General features: G+C 43.2%; 1 protein-coding gene across 1 annotated transcript in view; it reads right to left on the minus strand.

Moving 5' to 3' along the window:
- The window catches only part of cadm4 (cell adhesion molecule 4), a 172,316-nt gene extending 152,768 nt beyond the window's left edge, over window positions 1-19,548 (minus strand). Inside the window, exon 1 of the mRNA XM_080500631.1 lies at window positions 19,343-19,548. Coding sequence (XP_080356757.1) covers window positions 19,343-19,415 — 73 coding nt within the window. The 5' untranslated portion in view covers window positions 19,416-19,548. The remainder of the gene's footprint in view (window positions 1-19,342) is intronic.
- Between the last annotated feature and the right edge of the window lie 355 nt (window positions 19,549-19,903).

A 19,903-nucleotide genomic window follows, 5' to 3' on the forward strand; every position in this document is an offset into this window, starting at 1 on the left:
ATAGCAGTTCACAAATAACGTGGTTTTCTTTCACACTCCACCGAGAAATCTCAGATTACTTTATTCGTCTAATCCAACGGTCACAAACTTTCATCAACTTTCTAAAAGACCCATTTTTACCACTTCCTAAGAAAAGAAATCATCATAAGCCAAAAGAAAAAAGAAAAAAAACAATGCTTCAGAATGATGACACCAGAGTTTCTAAACTCATACATATATTTTTGTAGTACATACTATAACTGGAGTTTGTCTCATTTTAACGGTATCGCTTTTTTGCCGTTGGCTCATTTTCTTTCCATATATCAAACAGGAAAGCCATAAGTTTGCCCGAGTTGACCCTATTTCTCCATGGAACGTTCATTTTTTGGATTTAGCTGACGATATCTTACCTGGGATCAGAAGTTCAGCGTCACTCACGGCAAAAAGTCCCTGAATACATAAAGGAGGTTAATGAATATTTCACCTGAAGTATTTTTAACGTTGGTCCTAGTTTGGAAAACTGAAAAAGTTTCTTTGACACAAAGGTGGGGGATCTGGCTCTGAGTAATATCCTTGCATGTATTAGTAATAAAGATGGGGCCGATACAATGCAGTTCCTCCGTGGTAGCAGGCGATTCACAGAGCTCTGGTATCAGAATAATATCGGTATTGGTAGATATTCAAATTTGGGTACTGGGATTGGATGTGAAAAACCTGGATCGGTGCATCCCTAATTGGTAAAGAAAGCAATGAAAGCTTTCATGCACGATTCACTAGACTCTCAAACTTCAACATACTAGAAAGTACCAGTCGATTATGTCACTATACTCACTCTGCACATTGCTGTAATGTCTTTCATCTGGGTTCTTGGGCCCCCCTGACCCTGAGTAGCTAGTGTATAGCAGCTTCCATTACACTCCACACTATGACATCACACAAGACAGACAGGTACAACAATGCCGTCTCATCTACGTCCTTTTAGTTTGGTGGCTGCTTTAGTTGCATTTTTCCATTTCTTGTGAATGAATTTCAGTCATGGGACTCATTCAAATGATCAAAAAACATTGAAAGACAGTCCCTTTGACAGGCTGTCGGATGAAAGTTACTGCTCAGTCTGCACAGCGGTTTATTAGATGGCACATTGTGAGAAGGTCTGGAGTTGGAGTCCAGTTTCGGTGGTTTTCTTTGTGAAGTTTGGATGCTCTTAGCGTGTGGACTGTGAGTAAATTGTAAGAAAGAGGCTGAAGATCCCATGCAGATCTTAGTTTCCTCATGTAAAACAAAGCACCGTATCACAATTGCTATGCTGAAACTGTTCTTCCTTTGTTGCTCAGAGAATGACTACAAGTGGCACTCCAGCATTTTTACACATGAAGGTCTGTAGTGGCCTTGGTTCGTGCTATTCAGCCCGTGAAGCTGGCTGTATAATGTCTTCCATGGCTGTGGAGGAGCTTTGTCAAGTCGAAGAATATTACCCCTGATGATGCCATAGTGATGTCATGACGGTTATCTCAGAAAACAGACGGCCTCTGTTAAAAACTGAGACTTAGTTTCTCTCGAACTCTGCTTAGAATATTTAATCAGTCTCCAGACAGCCTTCAAATTTTTATTGGAGCAAACCAAAGAATCATTTTGGTACCTTCACAAAGTGTATATCAACTGGCAAAATGTTAACCGTCGATATATTTTCTGCCCATCTAATTTTTGGGAAAAGTTTCAACACTCTGATACGTGCATGGTGTACATTATGCTTGCGGAGACTTTCATGAGTGCACTGAGTGAAGTTTAAAAATGCAATGTGGCAAAGAGAAAGATAACATCAAAGAGGGAATTTGGGCTTTGGGCGACATTTTATTGGGAGCTCTAATCTTTCCAGCACATCTTGCTGTTGGTCTTAACATATTCTCAAGACAGCTGTTCATAACTTTAATAGATGGTTGCATTAAGATCCTTCTTGCTATGCACTGATTTTATTCTTTGGTTGAGCAGACAGGTTAACATGCATTACGTGCTTTCAAATGATTCTCCGATGGAGCTATAACATGCAAGGGAGCAGACAGTGAGATGCCCATGTGCCATGGATACACTGTTAAAGCTTCCAAAAAAATGTGTGAAGCACATGTTCAAAAAAAATTATTCTTGTGGAGATGTCCGAGTACATTGCCAGAGTCAAATTAATGATAAATCAAATCGGATTTAAGTCCAGACAAGGCCAAACAAGAGGTTTGTTGGTATCCATTATTAGATGATTGTGTCTGCAAGCGGTGTGATCGTGCCTTGGTGCAAATTTTCAAATGTACTTATGTGGAATAAAACCGCTTATAATGCATGCAGGGATTAATACATTGGTAAAGGAGAGGGCACATGCATATTTCTGCTTTGGCTTATTCACAGACTTTTGATTTGGAGCTATCCAAATATTCAGCACCTACACCTGTAAATACCGAGAGGTTGGATTCATCAGTGGTGACACAGCTTTACAATATATTTATTGAATATTTCTATGTGCATATGAATGGCCTCCGCTCACACTTGGGAGAACAATGCTCTGAGAATTGCTCTCAAGGGTACTTGACAAATTCTGTTATTAAGTCTGAGATTACACTATTCTTCACAACAGACATTTGCATTTAATATGAAATGCTTCTTTTGTTGGTGGATTGTGGGAGAAAAATTCAGGACTGTAACAGTAACTCAATACAGCGAATGTGGGAACACAATGATCCAAAAAGATTAGTTACATTTTTCACCAAGACTAAAGTTCACGCGTCTCTGTCTTACAGAATAGCACCGTATTCCCCGAACTCATCTATCTTCCATCACTTGACTGTGCACGTGCAGAGTAGTGCACTGCAGAGTTTCTATTATTTCAATAATTGGATTGGCTTCCAATCATATGCAATTGAGCCTTTCTTCTGAGAATCTGACAGAACAGTCTGCCATCTATAGTCCATTTTTTTTTCAGCTTAATTCGAAAAAAAGATGAAGCGCAGTTATGTTTAAAAGGACTTGGTAGTGTTGGAAGGATTATAATCAGACGTGCATTTCAATTTTTTGTTTCCTTTGTACATTAATAGCAGATGAGCAAAAACAAGATTGTTCCAATAATTTTAGATGCTGCAAAAAACAATCTCACTTGCATCATCCATCTATAAGTTGTTGTTACTAGAGGGCTGTAGATCAGAAAATTACACTACAGCTCAACAGAAAGCCTTGTTTTTCTCATTTGTCCCGGGAGTAGTAACTTTTGACAAAGATCCTCTGGATTTGTTATGAAACCCTTAAATTACTTTAAAATATCCTGGGCATCATTCCATCGTGTTATCAGTCAAAACATTCACTGGCATCAGCAGTATGCTATTAGCAGATGTGTCCCGGTGGTCATTTTATTTTCATATAGAATATGTTTCAAACGAGACTGATTTTTTGCACAAATTCACACTGCGCGGATGCATTACCAGAGAACATTTCTGTATGCGTAGGTGTACGAATGTGAAGTATTGGCAAGTATTGGCAATAAGAGCAGAGGAGTTACAACTGAAACAAAAGTTGGAAATCATTGCGTAGGATGGAGATCGTGCAGATGAGGCTCTGTGACTGATTGTGCTTATATTCATATCTTTAAGAAGTCTTTATTACAGAGTAGTCCACTGCACCACTGTGCAGTTTGCACATCAATATCAAAGTGTCTTAAAAGCAATGATGTATTCTCACAATGGCTGTGAATATTTCTATATTTGCACAAGCAGTCTGAAAGCAGAAGTGCCACACACCTGATTTCTGAGAACCCTCCTTGACTGTAATATCGTAAAAAACAACGAAAATGGAAAAAAAAAACAAAAAAACAATGTTCTGTCACAAGAGTGCTGATACAATAAGAGGAAAGCAGCAGCGTGAAGAAACTCAGCGCTACCTTTGAGTGGAAATATAAGGTGTGCAAAGCTATCATATTCTCTCTCGCTTGCGCTCACTATTGATGCACTTTTCAAAATGCGGTTGTGAAAGATAGTTCACTCTTTCCAATCAAGCCTTTATTGTTTTATAATGAATACATCTACCATAAAAGAAACCACAGTGGGAATAGGGCAGAGAGAGGAAGAGGATAAAAAAAACAGTAGAACACAGAGTTGAAAGAGGATAACCATAGAACAGACTACAAACCCGAGAAACAGTGAGTAGTTTTGGGGGGATTTAGGAGTGAACAGGCTGGAGGGTTTTGGCCAAGTCCTTTGGTTTTTCCAGCACCTTCATATTTCACTCCCATTGTTTGGGGTTTAGTATAAAAGAAGTTTTGCCAGACTTTGCTCTGTGCTTGTGGTTGCAAATTAGCATTCACTTTGCTGGTTGCTGTGTGTGCCTGTTTTCTGGCCCATTAAATAACCCTCATTAAAGGGCAACAGCAACTAATAACAATGTCTCAGCTGCACCAAGTTTGTCCCCATGCCCTGTCCCCTTCTCTCCTTGTTTAATTTCCCTTTAAGGGCGCTTATTGATTCCAGCCCTTCCATTCTGTAACTCTTTTTATTAATAACACAAAGCAATAACAAGGGTGTCACAACCCCGAATTTCACACAAGCAATTAATAAGATTAATCTAAAGCTGGCAGATGTGTCCCTGTGATGCTTCTTACAGTACAGGCTTTTCCTTGAGTGTGTGTCTGACCTCGGCATTCCCCACCCTATGGCAGGGAGAGCTTGGGTTAAAAAAGCACGACAGGTAAAAATGCAGCGAGAGAGAAGAGTAGGGTTTCAGTTATAGAAGAGGCACAGACAAAACTAAAGCTTTTGTGGTTCATTCAACGGTAGGTAAGTAAGTAAGTAACATTTATTTATAAAGTACATTTAACAGTCAAAAAAGCCACAAAGTGCTTGCTTCACAATACAGTTTAAAAAAAGAAAAAACATCAGAAAGTACACACAAAATAAAAGGCCAAGACAATACAAAATCATAACAGCCCAAGGCAGGAGAATAATCAATACGACTGTCACGACCTCAATTTTCATATGAGGAATTAATATGATTAATCTAAAACTGGTGGTGACTGCTTCACAATGTAGGCCTTTCCCTGCATGTATGCCTGAAATAAAGATTCCCTGTGCCGCTTTTTCATCTCTTCTTCAGGCTTCACCTCCACTTCTTTGCCAACTTTAACTTCTGAAAGACATTGCGAGAGGAGAAGTCTGAGCCAAGCAGAAAAGAACGGAATTTGATGCCGAGACCGAGCAAAAGAGACCATGATCGAGAGAGCAGGAGGCTAAGACAATCCAGGTTAAAAAAGACACACAGGGCAGCAGATACAGAAGAGGTACAGCTAAATAACAAGCCTCTGTGGTAAATATAGGTGGTGAAAAAAACTACATAACCGTACACCAGGAAAGAAAAATAAAAGGAAAAGATAAATCTAAAATTGATGGGTGTGTTTGTGATGCCATTTCCTGTCCTTGCCTTGTATGTCTGACCAGGTCCCCCTTTGCTGCTTTCCTTCTCCTCCTCTAGACTTCACCTCTACCACTGCCAAACTTCTTAAAGAAGCTCCAAAAAGAGAAGAGAAGTTCAAGCCAAGGAGGAAAGAATGGGATTTGATACCGAGATTGAGCAAAAGAGACTGCGTTGGAGAGCGCGAGGCCAAGAAGAATGGGAGGAAAGAGATAAAGAGGGAAGGGCAGGGCAGCCGGTTGAGGAATTGCCAGAAAGTGAGCGTTGGTGGTGAATGCAAGCAGTGGGGAAAAGGAAAACAGAAAGTAATAACAAGAGTCTCACATCCCGAAGTTTTATTTTAACAATTAGGATTATGAGTCACTGTGATGCTCTAGAGGTCAGGTAGAGGGCCGCACAGTAAAGATCCCCAATGCTGCATTCCCCCCTTCCCTCTCTGCCAACTTTAACTTCTGAAAGATGGTGCAAAAAGAGAGGAGAAGAAATTTGAAAGAAGTAGAAAAGGATTGATACGGAGGCTGAGCAAAACAATGAACAGAACAAGGGGCCAAGAGTAATGGGGGAAATAAGAGAGAGTAGAGCAGTGCAGGAGAAATAGAGGAGGAGTTTCTACTTGGTCGTAAGTTCGAAGAACGACAGAATAATACAAAGCAATAACAACAGAGTCACAATCTCATGTTTCATTATAAAAATTAATAGGATTAATCTAAAGCTGGTGGATGTATTTCCCCAAGCTGTATGCATGTTCCCCTGGCCTTGAGGCTTCACCTCAACTTTTCTGCCAACTTTAACTTCTGAACGAAGGAACATAAACAGAAGAGGAGAAGAGTTTCAAGTAGAGAAGAAAAGAAAGGGATTTGATGAATCAAGAAACATGGATGGAAAGAACATGAAGTCAAGTGGCTCCAGAGGAAAAAGAAAAAGAAAGACGTGGAAAGAGGAGGATCTTCCAAAAAGCACGCTTGGGCAGTAAATCCAAGGTAGGCAGGTGAACGCGAAGCAATAACGAGAGTGTCACAACCTTGTGTTTCACACAAGCTGCTATAAAATTAATCTAAAGCTGGTGGGAGTGTGTTGGTGATGCTCTTCACAGTACAGGACTTGCCCGATATGATTATACCTATAGGTCTTTTACCTCTCTCCTTTCGGTTTGACCTTCACCTTTGTGCCAACTTCAACTTCACAAAAAGGCCGCAAAAAGAGAAGAGAAAAGGTTCCAGCCAAGTAAAAATAAATAGGATTTGAAACCATGGACGAGCAAAAGGGACCACGATGAAGGGAACAGGAGGCCAAGCGGAACAAAACGGGAGGGGGGGGGGACTAGCAAAAATAGAGGAGGAACAGCCAAGAGGCAAGCCTTGGTGGTAAATTCAAAGGTGGACAGGGTGGAGAGAAACGGAGACAGAGGCGGAGGCAGGGAGAAATACGGATGTGCTGTGGGGAACAGAAATGAATAAAAGATGGAAGAAGACAGATAGGATCGAAAGGTAGCAGAGGTGGGTGAGAGAGCCGCTGTGACTATTAGATTCTCAGTAGGCAGTCACACCCTCCCGCTACCACCTCCGTAGTCATCAAACCAAGCCTCGTACAACACGGGTAATGCAAGCTGTAAAATGTCAGAGTGTGAGGTGTGAATAGGTTCAAGTAAGTTCTTGATCACCGACTTGCATTGGTGTAAGTAACATATACGTGCTCTAGTTTTGCACAGAACTCCATCTGTTGGGCTATATCTCCAGGAGTGCGTGGGAATGACAAAAATGAAGAAAAACTTTTCAGAACTGTGCATGTACATGCATGTGTAGGAGGGTGTACAGCAGAAAATCACCAACAACAACAATGTGGAAGGCGATTTGATCATTGACAGCCGCAGTTTGTGCTTCCATTAGATCAAAGAGAAATGTTTCTAATTGGAAGAAAGAATAAATTCTAGACAAATTCACTATTCCTGCAATATTTGAATCTTGGCATCAACATGCTTTGACACAAATAGTACTTGTTGCAGCTGATTCTGTCTAGAGTTTTGTCATCTTTTTAGAAGCAAGCTTATCAAGTCTAACCCATGAGCTCTGTGACTGAGGAAGTAAAAATGTCAAAAACAGGAATTAGAATATATCTGCAACTGCTATTTTGGAGATTTTTCCCAACTTCTTTTTTCAAGTTTTACCAGAATTGCCTTTAATAATGAGAACAACAATATATGTGAATGTGACTTACAACATGTATTAGAATGAACCATAGAAACTCAATATGCTCATGTTAATCAAACATATTTCTGATAAGAAAACTGAAAAATTGCATAGTTGATTTATTTTTTTTTTTTTTTAGTGTAAGCATCATCCATATTTAGCTTTAAAGTGGTGCCCCGATTTGTAGATTAAGTCTCAGATCTGAACCAAAGTTTAACCTCTGTTGGTTAAATGCCGCACATTGGCATGGTAGTTAGCGGTCATGCCCGGGAGCAACAAGACTTGCATGTTCTCCAAGCATGTGCTTTCTCTGGATACTTTGGTCTTCTTTCACAGTCCAAAAACTCACATTTGCACTTATTTGGTGACTCTAAATTGCTTATGGGGTGTGAATCTGGGTATATACGATTGTCTCTCCGAGCTTGCTTTGTGATGGACTGGTTACCTGTGCAGGGCGTACTCTGACTTTGCCTATAGTCAGCTGGATTCAGCTCCAACCAATTGGCACTGTAAAGGAGAGTGAAATACTGTAGAATATGGATGGTTAGATGGGTCAATACTTTACTTGTCATTGACGAATATTGGTAAGCCATCAACATATATATAATTTAATCATACCTGTTCTGCTTAAATGTTGACATTAACAGCTGTTTTAGTGTTTATGAGCCTCTCATAACAACCCACACACAGACAAAGTGTGATTATGTTGCTCTAATGTCACAAAATCTCCAAACATAACTGCATTGCAGTGATGGTGTGACTGTTTAGACACACAACAGCGCATGCACTGTATACACCTATGCTGAAGGCTGAAATGACGGTTTGCTGTTATGTCCCACTGTCTCTCTTCTCTCCCCTTCCTCCAGCAGGGCCATGTAAGTTGGTCACAGCCACATCATTTTTGAAGGGTCGGGTGGCAGCATTTCATATCCCCACAGCCACTCTCCCTCTTTCCCTGAATCTATCCATCCACCACCGCTGGCCATTGCCAGCACTTTACAACTGGATGAGCAAAGTGGCGGCGGCTACCTACCTGGCTCTGTGATTGACTGCAGTGCTGCTGAGCGAGCTTCACTGTATCTACGTTGTGTTTATTGCTTCTTTCACCTTCGCCGTAATTGAGTCCCTTCCCCATGCGAAATATGCACAGTCAGTCCGGCGGGTGTGTGCGTGGAAGAAATCTGTCAGGGGTGTGTCTATGTGGGGGAGCTGGGGGTTGACTGACAGGCTACATAACTCAATTCAGCAATTCTGTGGGAACCTAGTGGCTGTTTTCGTGTGTGTGTGTGTGTGTGTGTGTGTGTGTGTGTGTGTGTGTGTGTGTGTGTGTGTGTGTGTGTGTGTGTGTGTGTGTGTGTGTGTGTGTGTGTGTGTGTGTGTGTGCAAATCTCCGTCCAGCCATTTGACGCACACTGTGAATGGGCAATATGCAGAAGTATATACTTTGTGTATGTGGGTCCCTATACAATGATGTGGAATGTTACAGATGAGCGGCTGGCATATCTCTAAGGGGCAGAATAGGAAACTGTTTCAGGCTGTGTGCCCTGAATTTTGAAAAGTATCCAAACTCTTTGAAAAAATATACTACACAGTATAAATACGTGATAAACGGTGCCTGCTTGGGCACAGTTTATCATGTGTCAGGCTGCACCAGTCAGGGGTGTGTTTGGCATGGCAAAAGCTGCCAGGACAACGATGCATGTGTATATGCCTGCATGTGTGAGTTGAATACTACACAGGACTGTAAAATGGCCATCGTGGCAAGAGTAGGCTATTTGGAAATGTGAAACCATAATGCTAATAAATAAATCTATCGGGGTGGAACAAAAACTAAGAAAAAGGATATAAAATGTGTAGGTTCATATGGCCTAAAAAACCACAAAGAAAACAAGTAATGCTGGGCTTGGAGAAAAATAGACGACATTGGAGGAGGGATGCATAATAGAGAAAAGAGTTGGTTAAAAACAGTCATGGGAGGCAGAGAAGGTGGGTGGGAGATGAATGAAGACGGCTGGGGGATTGCATGGTCTCTGAAGGGCACATACATTGAAAATAAACCTCCACTCTCAGAATTTGCAATGCAGCATATAAGTAAAATGCACAGTTCAGCAAGCCCAGAGCAAAAGAAATGGTGAGAGAAAGTAAATCTGGAGGAGTTGTTAAAAGAAAAAAAGATGGGGAAAAGGCAAATGGGTATAAATAGAAAACAAAGTTAAAAGAAAGAAAAAGAAGTTGAAGTGTGCTGCTTCTTCTTGAGAAACGGGAACCGAGGTGACAGAGGCACAGGGAAACAGAAAATCAATATCAAAAATAATGCTGTATGTGTAAATGGAAAAGAGTGACAAAAACCACGTCAAACAACGGGACCAAATGTTTTTCCCGATCCGACTGAAAATGGGCAAGCCGAGACAAGGGCGTTCAAGCTGGCCACCTGGGTTCTGTCAATTCTTTTTCACTCCCTTTCTCTCTCTTTTTTTTTTCATTCTAACATCTATCTCTCCACACCTGGCTCTGCTACCACTATAGCCTGCAGCTACAGTACAAGGGATATAGAGGAGGTGGAGGCAGAATTAGAGTGTGAGCAGCAGGGAAACTGGAGTGACAGTTAGCCAAAATATCCATCAGCCAGTGATCCTGGCAAAACAAAAGTCACACTGGTCTTTCCAACTAGCCCCTCTATCACTGCAAACTTTCAGTAACAGCTGGATAATATGTGCGTGGACACATTTACCTGGAGCAAAAAAAAAAAAAACAGAGGGTGTACATGGGTATGGGTATTGGCATTTAAGTGTCAACAAAGATGTACAAAAGACTAGCACACGGAGGGTTAGAAGGGATAAAAAAAAAAAAAAAGCTTTTGAGTGATCATGGCGAGTACAAATAAAATGACACTAAGTCAGTGCTGAGGCCCTTGAACCGGCTTCACACTGAGGGAGAATTGGGAATGAAGGATCAGAGCAGAAGGAGGGGAGATGTGAAAGAAAGGTAGACACTGAGAAGAATAGCAGTGTGAAAAAAAGGCATGGAATGGGGGGGGGATTCAGCAATCAAGAGAAAACTCAGTTTTTGTTTCAGGACCAAAGGCAGACAAAGAGTGCCACAAGGAGAAGAAAAGGAAAATGCAAACTGAAAAGAAAAGTCCTATGTGCACTTGTGAATATGCTTGAGTGCTTGGAAAAGAATCACCTGGTGCATCCCTTTGTATGTCTACAATATCCTGGGGGATCTCCTAAAAGAAATGAGGCCGGGGAGAAAACTTGGCATTTAAAAAGCAGGGAGCATCAGGACATACAACACTGTTGCAAATAAGTTTGAAAACCTTCAAAAGGTCTGTACAGTCTCCTGAGTGCAGTGTGCACTCTCAAGTTTGGCTTTCCAAATATGCAACTTCAGTGTGTGTGTGTGTGTGTGTGTGTGTGTGTGTGTGTGTGTGTGTGTGTGTGTGTGTGTGTGTGTGTGTGTGTGTGTGTGTGTGTGTGTGTGTGTGTGCCAACATTTCAATACTTATTTCTGCTTTGCTGCACATTTCTGTTACACAGCCTGTGATTTATACCTCAGTCATCATTTGGGATCAACCTGGTCTTTAATTACCAGTGGTTTATGTTTGTTTTTAATTTTCCCCATAAGCTCATAAATCGCTTTCCCCACTGCGACTCAAATCCATCTCCAAGCATCAGTTATAATTGTATATAGGGGAAATGTTATCACAAAACTAACCCCAATACTGATGCTTTTTTGTTTGTTTTTAGTTTAACGCTTAAATTGAAAAGTAAATGTAGCATATGATAATGGCCGGTTCACCCAATTCTACTACCCACCATGCAGCCTGTATGATGCAGCTATGCAAACATATTTCCTTTCCATGAAATTTGTCCCAAGGTGTGGATTTTATAATGGGTTGGTTTGGATCAGTTGGACAGAAAACTGAACTCTTGGTAACTCCAACAGTGGATGAAGCTGATCTGATGGAGAAAAAAAAAAAAGATAAATTGAGAATGAAAGCACATTCCCCCACAGGTTTCTTTTATTACTTTCTCTGGCAATAAAGCATGTCACTGTATATGCAGTCGAGAGGCGACAGTGTCGTGCTGTGTGTACTGCACCACTCTCCAGACTGTAGGATCTATATTGCAGACACAAAAACCACTTGCTGTCCTTGGCTACAGAGTCCACAAAGAGCTAAAAATGATTTTGGTACCTTCTACAGAACCCCACTGGCCCCCGCAAGCTGCTTCACAGCCCAATCCTCCAGTATGGCCCAGCGGGTGGCAGTTGCTATGAACCCCCGTTTCTCTGCAACTGCGGCCAGCGCCCAAGGCCTGTGTCAAACTCATTCAGTATCACAGACTGTATGCCAGTGCTACTCTTCTATTGCGATGGCCAGAAAGGAGAAACATGGTCCCTCTGTGGTCAGTGATAACATTATTCACCCAACAGATGGACACAGAGATAGGAACACGTCTGTGGACTTGCGTCAGGCACAGCTTCTGTCGGCTGGTGAGGCTTTATGGGAGGTGAGAGGAGATGGTGCGGACCTGTTAACGGCCATAAGGTGGACCAGCAGCCATGCACTTAAACGCCCCTTCAGTCGCTCTGGAGAAAATGAATCCCAGGAGAAAATTGTCCAGAGCTCCCCTCAAGGTCACTGAAGCTCGGCCACTTTTTAAGTGGCATTGCCAACTGTAACAGTCTCTGCAGGAACAATTGTAGCACCAATCCAATTTGGCGCAGCTTCTTTTCTTTTCTCTTTACTTCAGTACAGAAAGGCTGCACAGTCCCACTTTTGTGTTGCCACTGCAGAAAGCTGAGCATGAATTGATGACCTTATGAATCTCAAAACAACTGGTCAAATCATTGCGGTAAATCTCGTACTAACATATTAAGCATTACTGCAGGAATTTTCCTTCAGTCTTCTTTTTCCTTGTTCTTTCTTTGTCCATCACTCTGTCCATCCTACATGCACTTGGGTGTCGTTGAGAGCTGGCAACTTTTCAATGATTGTTTTCATGTGTTGCTAATGAATTGACTCTAATTAATGGTTGTTTATGGTTTGCTAATGAAGCGGCTCAAAGTACTCGTGATGTTGAGGCTCTTGTCTTCGTTCGGAGAAAGTGATGAACAAAACAAAAACAGAACAGACAAATAAAGACAGACAATGGAAAGAGGGCAAGGGCGTTTCAGGAAAGTATAGTGAAAGCTGCCATAGACCTTTTATTCCCCCAGTAACTGTGTCAACAATCACTTGGCTTCTGTCCAGAATGGAACTGGGCAATCTGAGTTTGATCTATTGGCAGCTGCAGTTGTCACTTGTCTTTTGTTGGATGACAGGATTCAGATTTAAAGTGCATAAACAAATGCACTTTGATACCGTTGAAAAGAGAATCCGGCATTGTTTGTTAGCTACATCCGGTCTTTTACAGCCAACATCTATTTTTTTCATCTCACTTCAAATGTGTTCAGACTTCATTAAACCATAATAAGAATGATGAAGGTTTAATTATGTTTGAATAGAGGTTTACATAAAATGCAACCATTGGGGTTGTCTTTAAAAATTGCATCTGACACGACCACTTTATCTATGCCAGACATGGCCTCAGCTAACATGAATTTGCCACTTATGGGAAAACATTTTTGAGAATTTTCTAAGATAGAAAATTCATCCGAGACCTCTTCAGCATTGTTGTGTCGGCCTTCTGAAAATCTTCATCTGATTTCCCAGTAGATAGTGCACTGCGTTGACTGGCAATTTTCAGCATCTGACAATCTCATCAAAGCAAACCTATTAATGGCGATGATATGAAGAAGGATTCTAAATGGCAGACAGATGAATAGCCCTGTGCGTGTGTGGGTGTTTAATTCTCCGTGCCGAGGCACTGTGTAGATTTGCTGAAAGTGGGAGGACCGGCCATGAGCTTCTGGGAAACAATTTCAAAACAAAGTCCTGTTTGCCTGTGGCTGTGTGTGTGTGTGTGTGTGTGTGTGTGTGTGTGTGTGTGTGTGTGTGTGTGTGTGTGTGTGTGTGTGTGTGTGTGTGTGTGTGTGTGTGTGTGTGTGTGTGTGTGTGTGTGTGTGTGTGTGTGTGTGTGTGTGTGTGTGTGTGTGTGTGTGTGTGTGTGTGTATGCTGTGTCCTCATCGATCATAACACCTTGTCTCTCAGGTGTGGTCAGTTACACAGACTTTGTCTTCTCTCCATCTTTATCTCTTTATATCACCATCCATCTCAGTCTGGGCTCCTCCTCCTCCTCCTCCTCACCTCCCATCCTCTTCTCACATCAGCACCCTGTACTTTCCTACTTCGATGCCACCTTCTTAATCTCCCTCTTTCCTCCTTCCACATTTTTTAAGCCATATCAATCAGTCACTCTGCACCACAGGGGTTGCTTATCCCCCCCCCCACACACTCTTTTTACACCCTTCCATTTTAAAGCTGAAATCCTGCAATCATTCAGTAGTTTGTTGGACTCCTCTCTGCCTGACTTTCTCCTCTGCTTCGCTCCTCCCTGCTCCAATGGTCTGTGACGTATGCCCCTGGCGCTTTCCCTCCTCCTTGCTCTGTTCCTTCATTCTTTTATACACTGTGCAGCCAGGCATCACTCCCTCTCTCTCTGCCTTTCACTCTCCCTCTATGACCCCATCAGTCCCTCAATGCCCCAGCTAAGCCTGGTCACTCTTCATCAGGCAGCCTCCGATGGACACACAGACCTCCCAAGGGTGAAGAGAAGTGGGGTCTTGTTGGCAACCTCCATGCCCAGCCTGACAGTTTCACCTCGGTTTAAGTCCGTTTCTGATCCTCCTTACCCCTGGACGAGCACCTCATTACCAGGCATCCTTCCTTCCTCTTGTGTCTTCCAGATGGAAATAGTATTAGCCTCGACACTGACAAGAGTACACTGTTTCCAGCTCTTCAATTTTAGGCACTTGCCCTTTTCAGCTCAATCAGCCACTCTCGTCCAATCGCGGCTGGTGAGGGCTCCGCTGCTTCGCCTGAGTGGGGATAATCACCTTGGTTACTGGCGTTACCAGAGGCCTCTGTCTGGCCGTGTTAGCGCTGCGCCCTGCGGGAGCTATGGAGACAGGTGTCACAGCACCAAGGGAGGGTGTTGAACAAGCCCAGGGCGAAGCAGGAGGTATAAACGTTTACTTTAAGTCATGGAAACTGTGTCACCAATGGCAAGGAATGCACACCCCATGGCGTGTTTTAATGTCTTTTTCTGAGTCACCATCCTTTTTTTTTTCATCCGACCGCAATTCAGCAGGGGCTCGCATTAACAAAAGTACACCTTGTACCCAAGTTGAAAGAATACACAGCAACTTCCTTTGTGTGTATTGCCAAAAAAGCCTTACAGAGGCAATCGCTGTTTACAGATTTCACAGCCCTGTGGCAAAGACAAATATACAGTGAGAGGGGTCAGCAGCTGGGAAAAAAAGCTGCTGGCTCAGGGGACATCAGGTCACCATATGGAAAGATGGACCCAAGAGGGGTGTTTTACTTTTGCACGGGGCGAATCAGATCAGATGAACTTAAGAGTAACGGATTGATTGGCAGGCATTGGATGCCAGCAAATGGAGGAGATGTCCTTGGCATCCCACTCAGCATTAAAAAACTTCAGCAGCAAAGTTGGTGAAACGCCAGTTGTTCTCAGACACGTAAGGACGACATAGATCACCATTATGATAATCACATGCGGCACTGTCTGGGGAATAGTAATGGGAAGGAGATGAGGTGGCAGCAATAAAGAGTGTTTCTACATTAGCGTTGGTCTGATTAGATTGACAGAAAGTTTCACTAATGGACAATTAAACAAATGGTCAAATGAAATATAAGGATTCAATTACCAATCGGTGTCTTTGTGTGCCCCTTTCAATCATTGTGGCCCATGGATTCTGTTTGCATGAACCCCCCTAAGAGGGTAAAACACAGACTGAAACGCTGCATCGTAAACAGGATGTGAAAACAGATACGTGATGGCCAAGTCATATGATTTGTCCTTGAAGGGAAAACGAAATTAACTTGTCATGTTCTATTTCCCTTTATTTCTTTTTCCAGTCAATGCAGAAAAAAAACAAAACTGTGTACCTTCTCTATAATGATGTGAGGGTATATTGAGATGTAATCATTGGAGAAACAACAGCAGTTCTAAACCGAGAATTGTGGATTGCACTAAAGACTGGGGGGCAGATTAGGAGATAATTACTGCAAAATACATCACCTGCACTAAACGGTGAGCCTAGAAACTTCTACAACTGAGTAATGAACCTATAAAACCCCAGGGGAGAGAAAAACCAGCCCCCACTAAGCTTAGTAACTTTTTTTATTGGTGACTTCTCCAAAGAAGTGACACAGTCCAATTTGTTTATGGAGCTTACTCTGAGACAGTTGCTCAGCTGCAATACTGGGCCCACCCTGTCAGGACCCTTTAAGACTGCATCAGTTGATCAAACAGTGCCGTGCACAACAGCAGCAGGCAGGGTTTTTTTTTGTTGTTGTTTTTTTTAAACGGCTCATTTCAGCTTCCCCTCTGTTGACGGGCATGCCAGCGCCGTCTGCCAAGTTCAGGTTGTCCAATTATTTAGCCCTACAAAAGACAGCAAATCAGAGGAGAGGAGAGAACGTAATGCTGAAGTCTGATTGTGCACTAGGCTCAAACTTACACCGTGAACCAGTAGATGGCAGGGCAGAGAGCATGAAAATGAGGTCTCGCTCTTTTTAATTAAATTGCCAACAAGTTTATTTTATTTTGGGGGTGAATTACCCTCTGAGGTTTGGATCAAAGGATAAACCTTGGCTTACGGGGAAGACTTTTTCAGCGCATTAAAGAACAAAGAAAGACGCTGAAATAGCAATCCCAGCGCAATGTGGAAAAATGTAAAAAGGCAATCTTAACTATGGCGTGATGCAAACTGTGTCTGACAAGCATCAAAAACTGGAATTGGGTTCAGACAAACTCTTGCATAAGCTATGTTATTGCCATGCTCAAAAGACACTATTGTGCTACATAAGCCATTTTTAGGTAAGGTTTACATGTGTCCTTGTTTTTGTAGTTTTAGCATTTCCCTTGATGTTTGTGTTTACACACCGAGCTTCCATTGTGTGACTCACAGCGACATTGATTTATGCATCCCTTCTCCATGTCTGTGTGTGTCTGTGCTTGCACACATATACCAGCTATAATTGGTATTCAAATCTCCTCCCACAAGTACGTCCAACTGCTGCCGTTTTTCAACCAGCAGAGCTCCAGCCAAGGTCCAAACAGGATGGTGGGGAACAAGCTTAAACGGATGGCTCTCATTGCACACATTCAAATAAACAAATGGAGGTGATTTAAGGCACACAATGATAAGGCAGGTGGTAATGGAGGCATAGGGGAGGAAATAAAGGATGGGACGTGGAACAGAAGTGATGGAGGGCGTCGATTAAGGGTGGGCGAGCAGTGGAGGTGGAGCTGAGAGCATTCGTTACTGCATGTGTGGTAGAAGTTTGGCCCACGGCTGCTGTGGATCAGCCACCTTCACAACGCCACACACTCTGCGCACAAACACACGGCGCTGACTGTGTGTGGACGCGTTTGTACCTCAGGCCTGCCCGTCAGACACACTGTGAAGTCTTCCTGCCTTTCTCTTCTCACTTTTCCCTTTCCTTCACTCTTTTTTTCCCTTTCCATCTCTCTTTCTCTCCCTCAACCTGCAAAAGAGGGGCCAGGACTTCCAATCTCGCTATCTTCACAGCACACTCTCAATCTATCTGTCCACTCATCTGTCTATCCGCCAAATCAATCTGTCCATACCTATCCGGGCATAATAACAACAGCCAACCTCCATCCCCTCCCAGCTTTTCTCTCCCATTGCCATTCCTTCGAGATGACTGGAAGAAAAATGACTGAGGCTGAAGTATTTTTCCCCCCCATCAGATAATGTTGTCTGACGCACAGCACTACTGTATGTGCAAGGTGTATAGAAACAGCCTATCTTCACACTTCCTCCTCTCCCTCCTTCCCCCCCTCCGCCTTCTGCCAGTAGACACCCCTGAACCAAGCAGCCTCCTGTCTCTCTCTCGGCCCCTGTCAGTGGCTAGATTAATGACACCGATCAGTGAGCAGCCTCCAGCTGAGGTTGCCTGCAGCTTAGGCAAAACCCCGCACTGCAAGTGGCATGCACACGCAGACACACACGTTGACATAGTGGTCATTTGTTTGCAACACACGCGGTTATTCATAAACGGGATGCCAAGGCAAACATGCAAACCTTTTTTACACAGTATTCCAGGAAGACCAACATACAAGTGCATTCGGCTTATGCATATTAATTCAACCTCTCGGTGGTCCTACAAATGACAAAAGACACATGCAGGCGTACGCACACACACAAGCACACACACGTCCGCACAAAATGCAGGGAAGAAATCAATACACAGGCCATGGTGAGGTTGATACCAGTGCAGCCAGTAAAATGGATATGGAGCAATGCAGTGCTCCTTTTTATATGAGACATCATCACAACAGCAGAGCACAGGTCTGACAGTGACAATGACCACATGCTGCCACTTAACCCTTTCACTGCCTCAGGGACGTAAACAAAGCCTCTCAGAACTGCCACAGGACAAATCCACTGAAATACCAGCCCTGTTTGATTTATTGTTACGAATTCTACTTCACTAGAAACACTAATAATTTGGATGGAATTGTATGTGTTCTGTCACGTTTTGGTTTTTTTTTTGGGGGGGGGTTGTGTTTTTGTATTTCAACTCGCACTCAAACATATGGAATAAAATACCACACTGATGTTGCTCAATCTAATTCAGATCTGTATTTTGCAGCAGCTGCACTTCTTAGTGGGTGAGCAGGGAGTATATTCTGTCTTCAAGGAAGCAATGCAGGACTATCCCAGGCCGAGAGGATCCAGTGGGAGGCATAAAAGCCACAAAGACACTGCAGGTGCCATTACAGGGTTTTGTAATAGATTCTCCGATGCTACTGTAACTGATAGGGTAAGGTCTCACAGGTCTTTTCCAATCCCTCACTCTGCTGCAGAATATAAAAGCACCAGCAAAACCCCCACAGCTGATCCTGGTGTCTGACACGCGTCTGGTCCACTGCGGGCATTTGTTATGAGCTCTCATGTGGCTGTCAGAATATTTAATCGGGAGCTCTTTGTATGCATGGCTGTACGCACCAGCTGAATACTGGATCCCATCCGGTCACACACAACAGCTATGGGGTACAAAGCATCCCAATCACAGTTGGTCTGAAGAGAGAAGGGGGTGAGAAGCCTAATCAAAATGCTGTGACGCACGAGGGTCAATAGAGCATGGGACGCTTTCATAAAATATTTCTGTGCGGGGCAAAAGTGACAACTGGTCAGCGTCTTTCACTTTTGTTTTCGTCCTGGTATCTTGCTGTCTTTCCAGCTCAGCAGTTCCAAGAAGTGGCAAACGACTCACGGCCAAGTCGCGACACAACTCGAGGTTGCGCAAAAGAGATTTGATTGCATTTACCTCGTACTATTAAGAGCTCTCCGCATGACAGGAGGCTGTCCTGCACGGAAATATACACACGTGTGTTTCTCCGTGGCGCGCGCCTCCTCCAGTCCGTTTCCGTACACGGGAAAGTCCCCGTGCCATTTTCAATCACACCTTCTTATTTATTTATTTATCTTAACGGAGACTTGGACAAACTTGGAGAGTAAAAATCGAGACAATTCCACACTCTTCCCATTCACTCTGTAGTGGTTTTTGGAGCCTTACCAGTGTGAAGCAAGCAAGCGGCGGTGAGGATGGTGAGAGGGACGCAGTAGTTCCACACGGTCGCGAGAGCCATCGTTGATATTCCCCCTCCAATCTCTGCTTTAGTATTCCTCTTCCTCGTTGAAATTAGAGTGACATGAACCCGCAGGTTCACTCTCCCGACAGCGCCTTCAGCGTCTCTGCTTGAACGTATGTGGGTGCGCGTGTGTGGGTGCGCGCGTGTGTGACTGAAGTGTGTATTTTTTTTTATTATTATTATTATCACGCGTTCAAAGGCGAAACAGCAGGTCTTTACATAGTATTGTTCCCACACAAACACACCCACTTTCCCTCTCTGTGAAAGCCCGAGTGTGATGGTTTGTCCGGTTTTTCTTGGTTACTTTACATTGTAAATATATTTAAAACGCTTGGCAGCGGGGCGGGCTCGTGCGTCTCTCCGACCAATTGCGGAGCGCAAGAGCAGGTGGAGGGGCTGTGCGGATGAGCGCGAGGGGAAGGGCTTTGAAAAAGAAAAGGGATATTACAGGGGAGAACAAGGGGCTTTATCTTGCAGTTAATTGA

Source organism: Blennius ocellaris (genome assembly GCF_963422515.1).
Source record: "Blennius ocellaris genome assembly, chromosome: 8".
Taxonomy (NCBI): Eukaryota; Metazoa; Chordata; class Actinopteri; order Blenniiformes; family Blenniidae; genus Blennius; species Blennius ocellaris.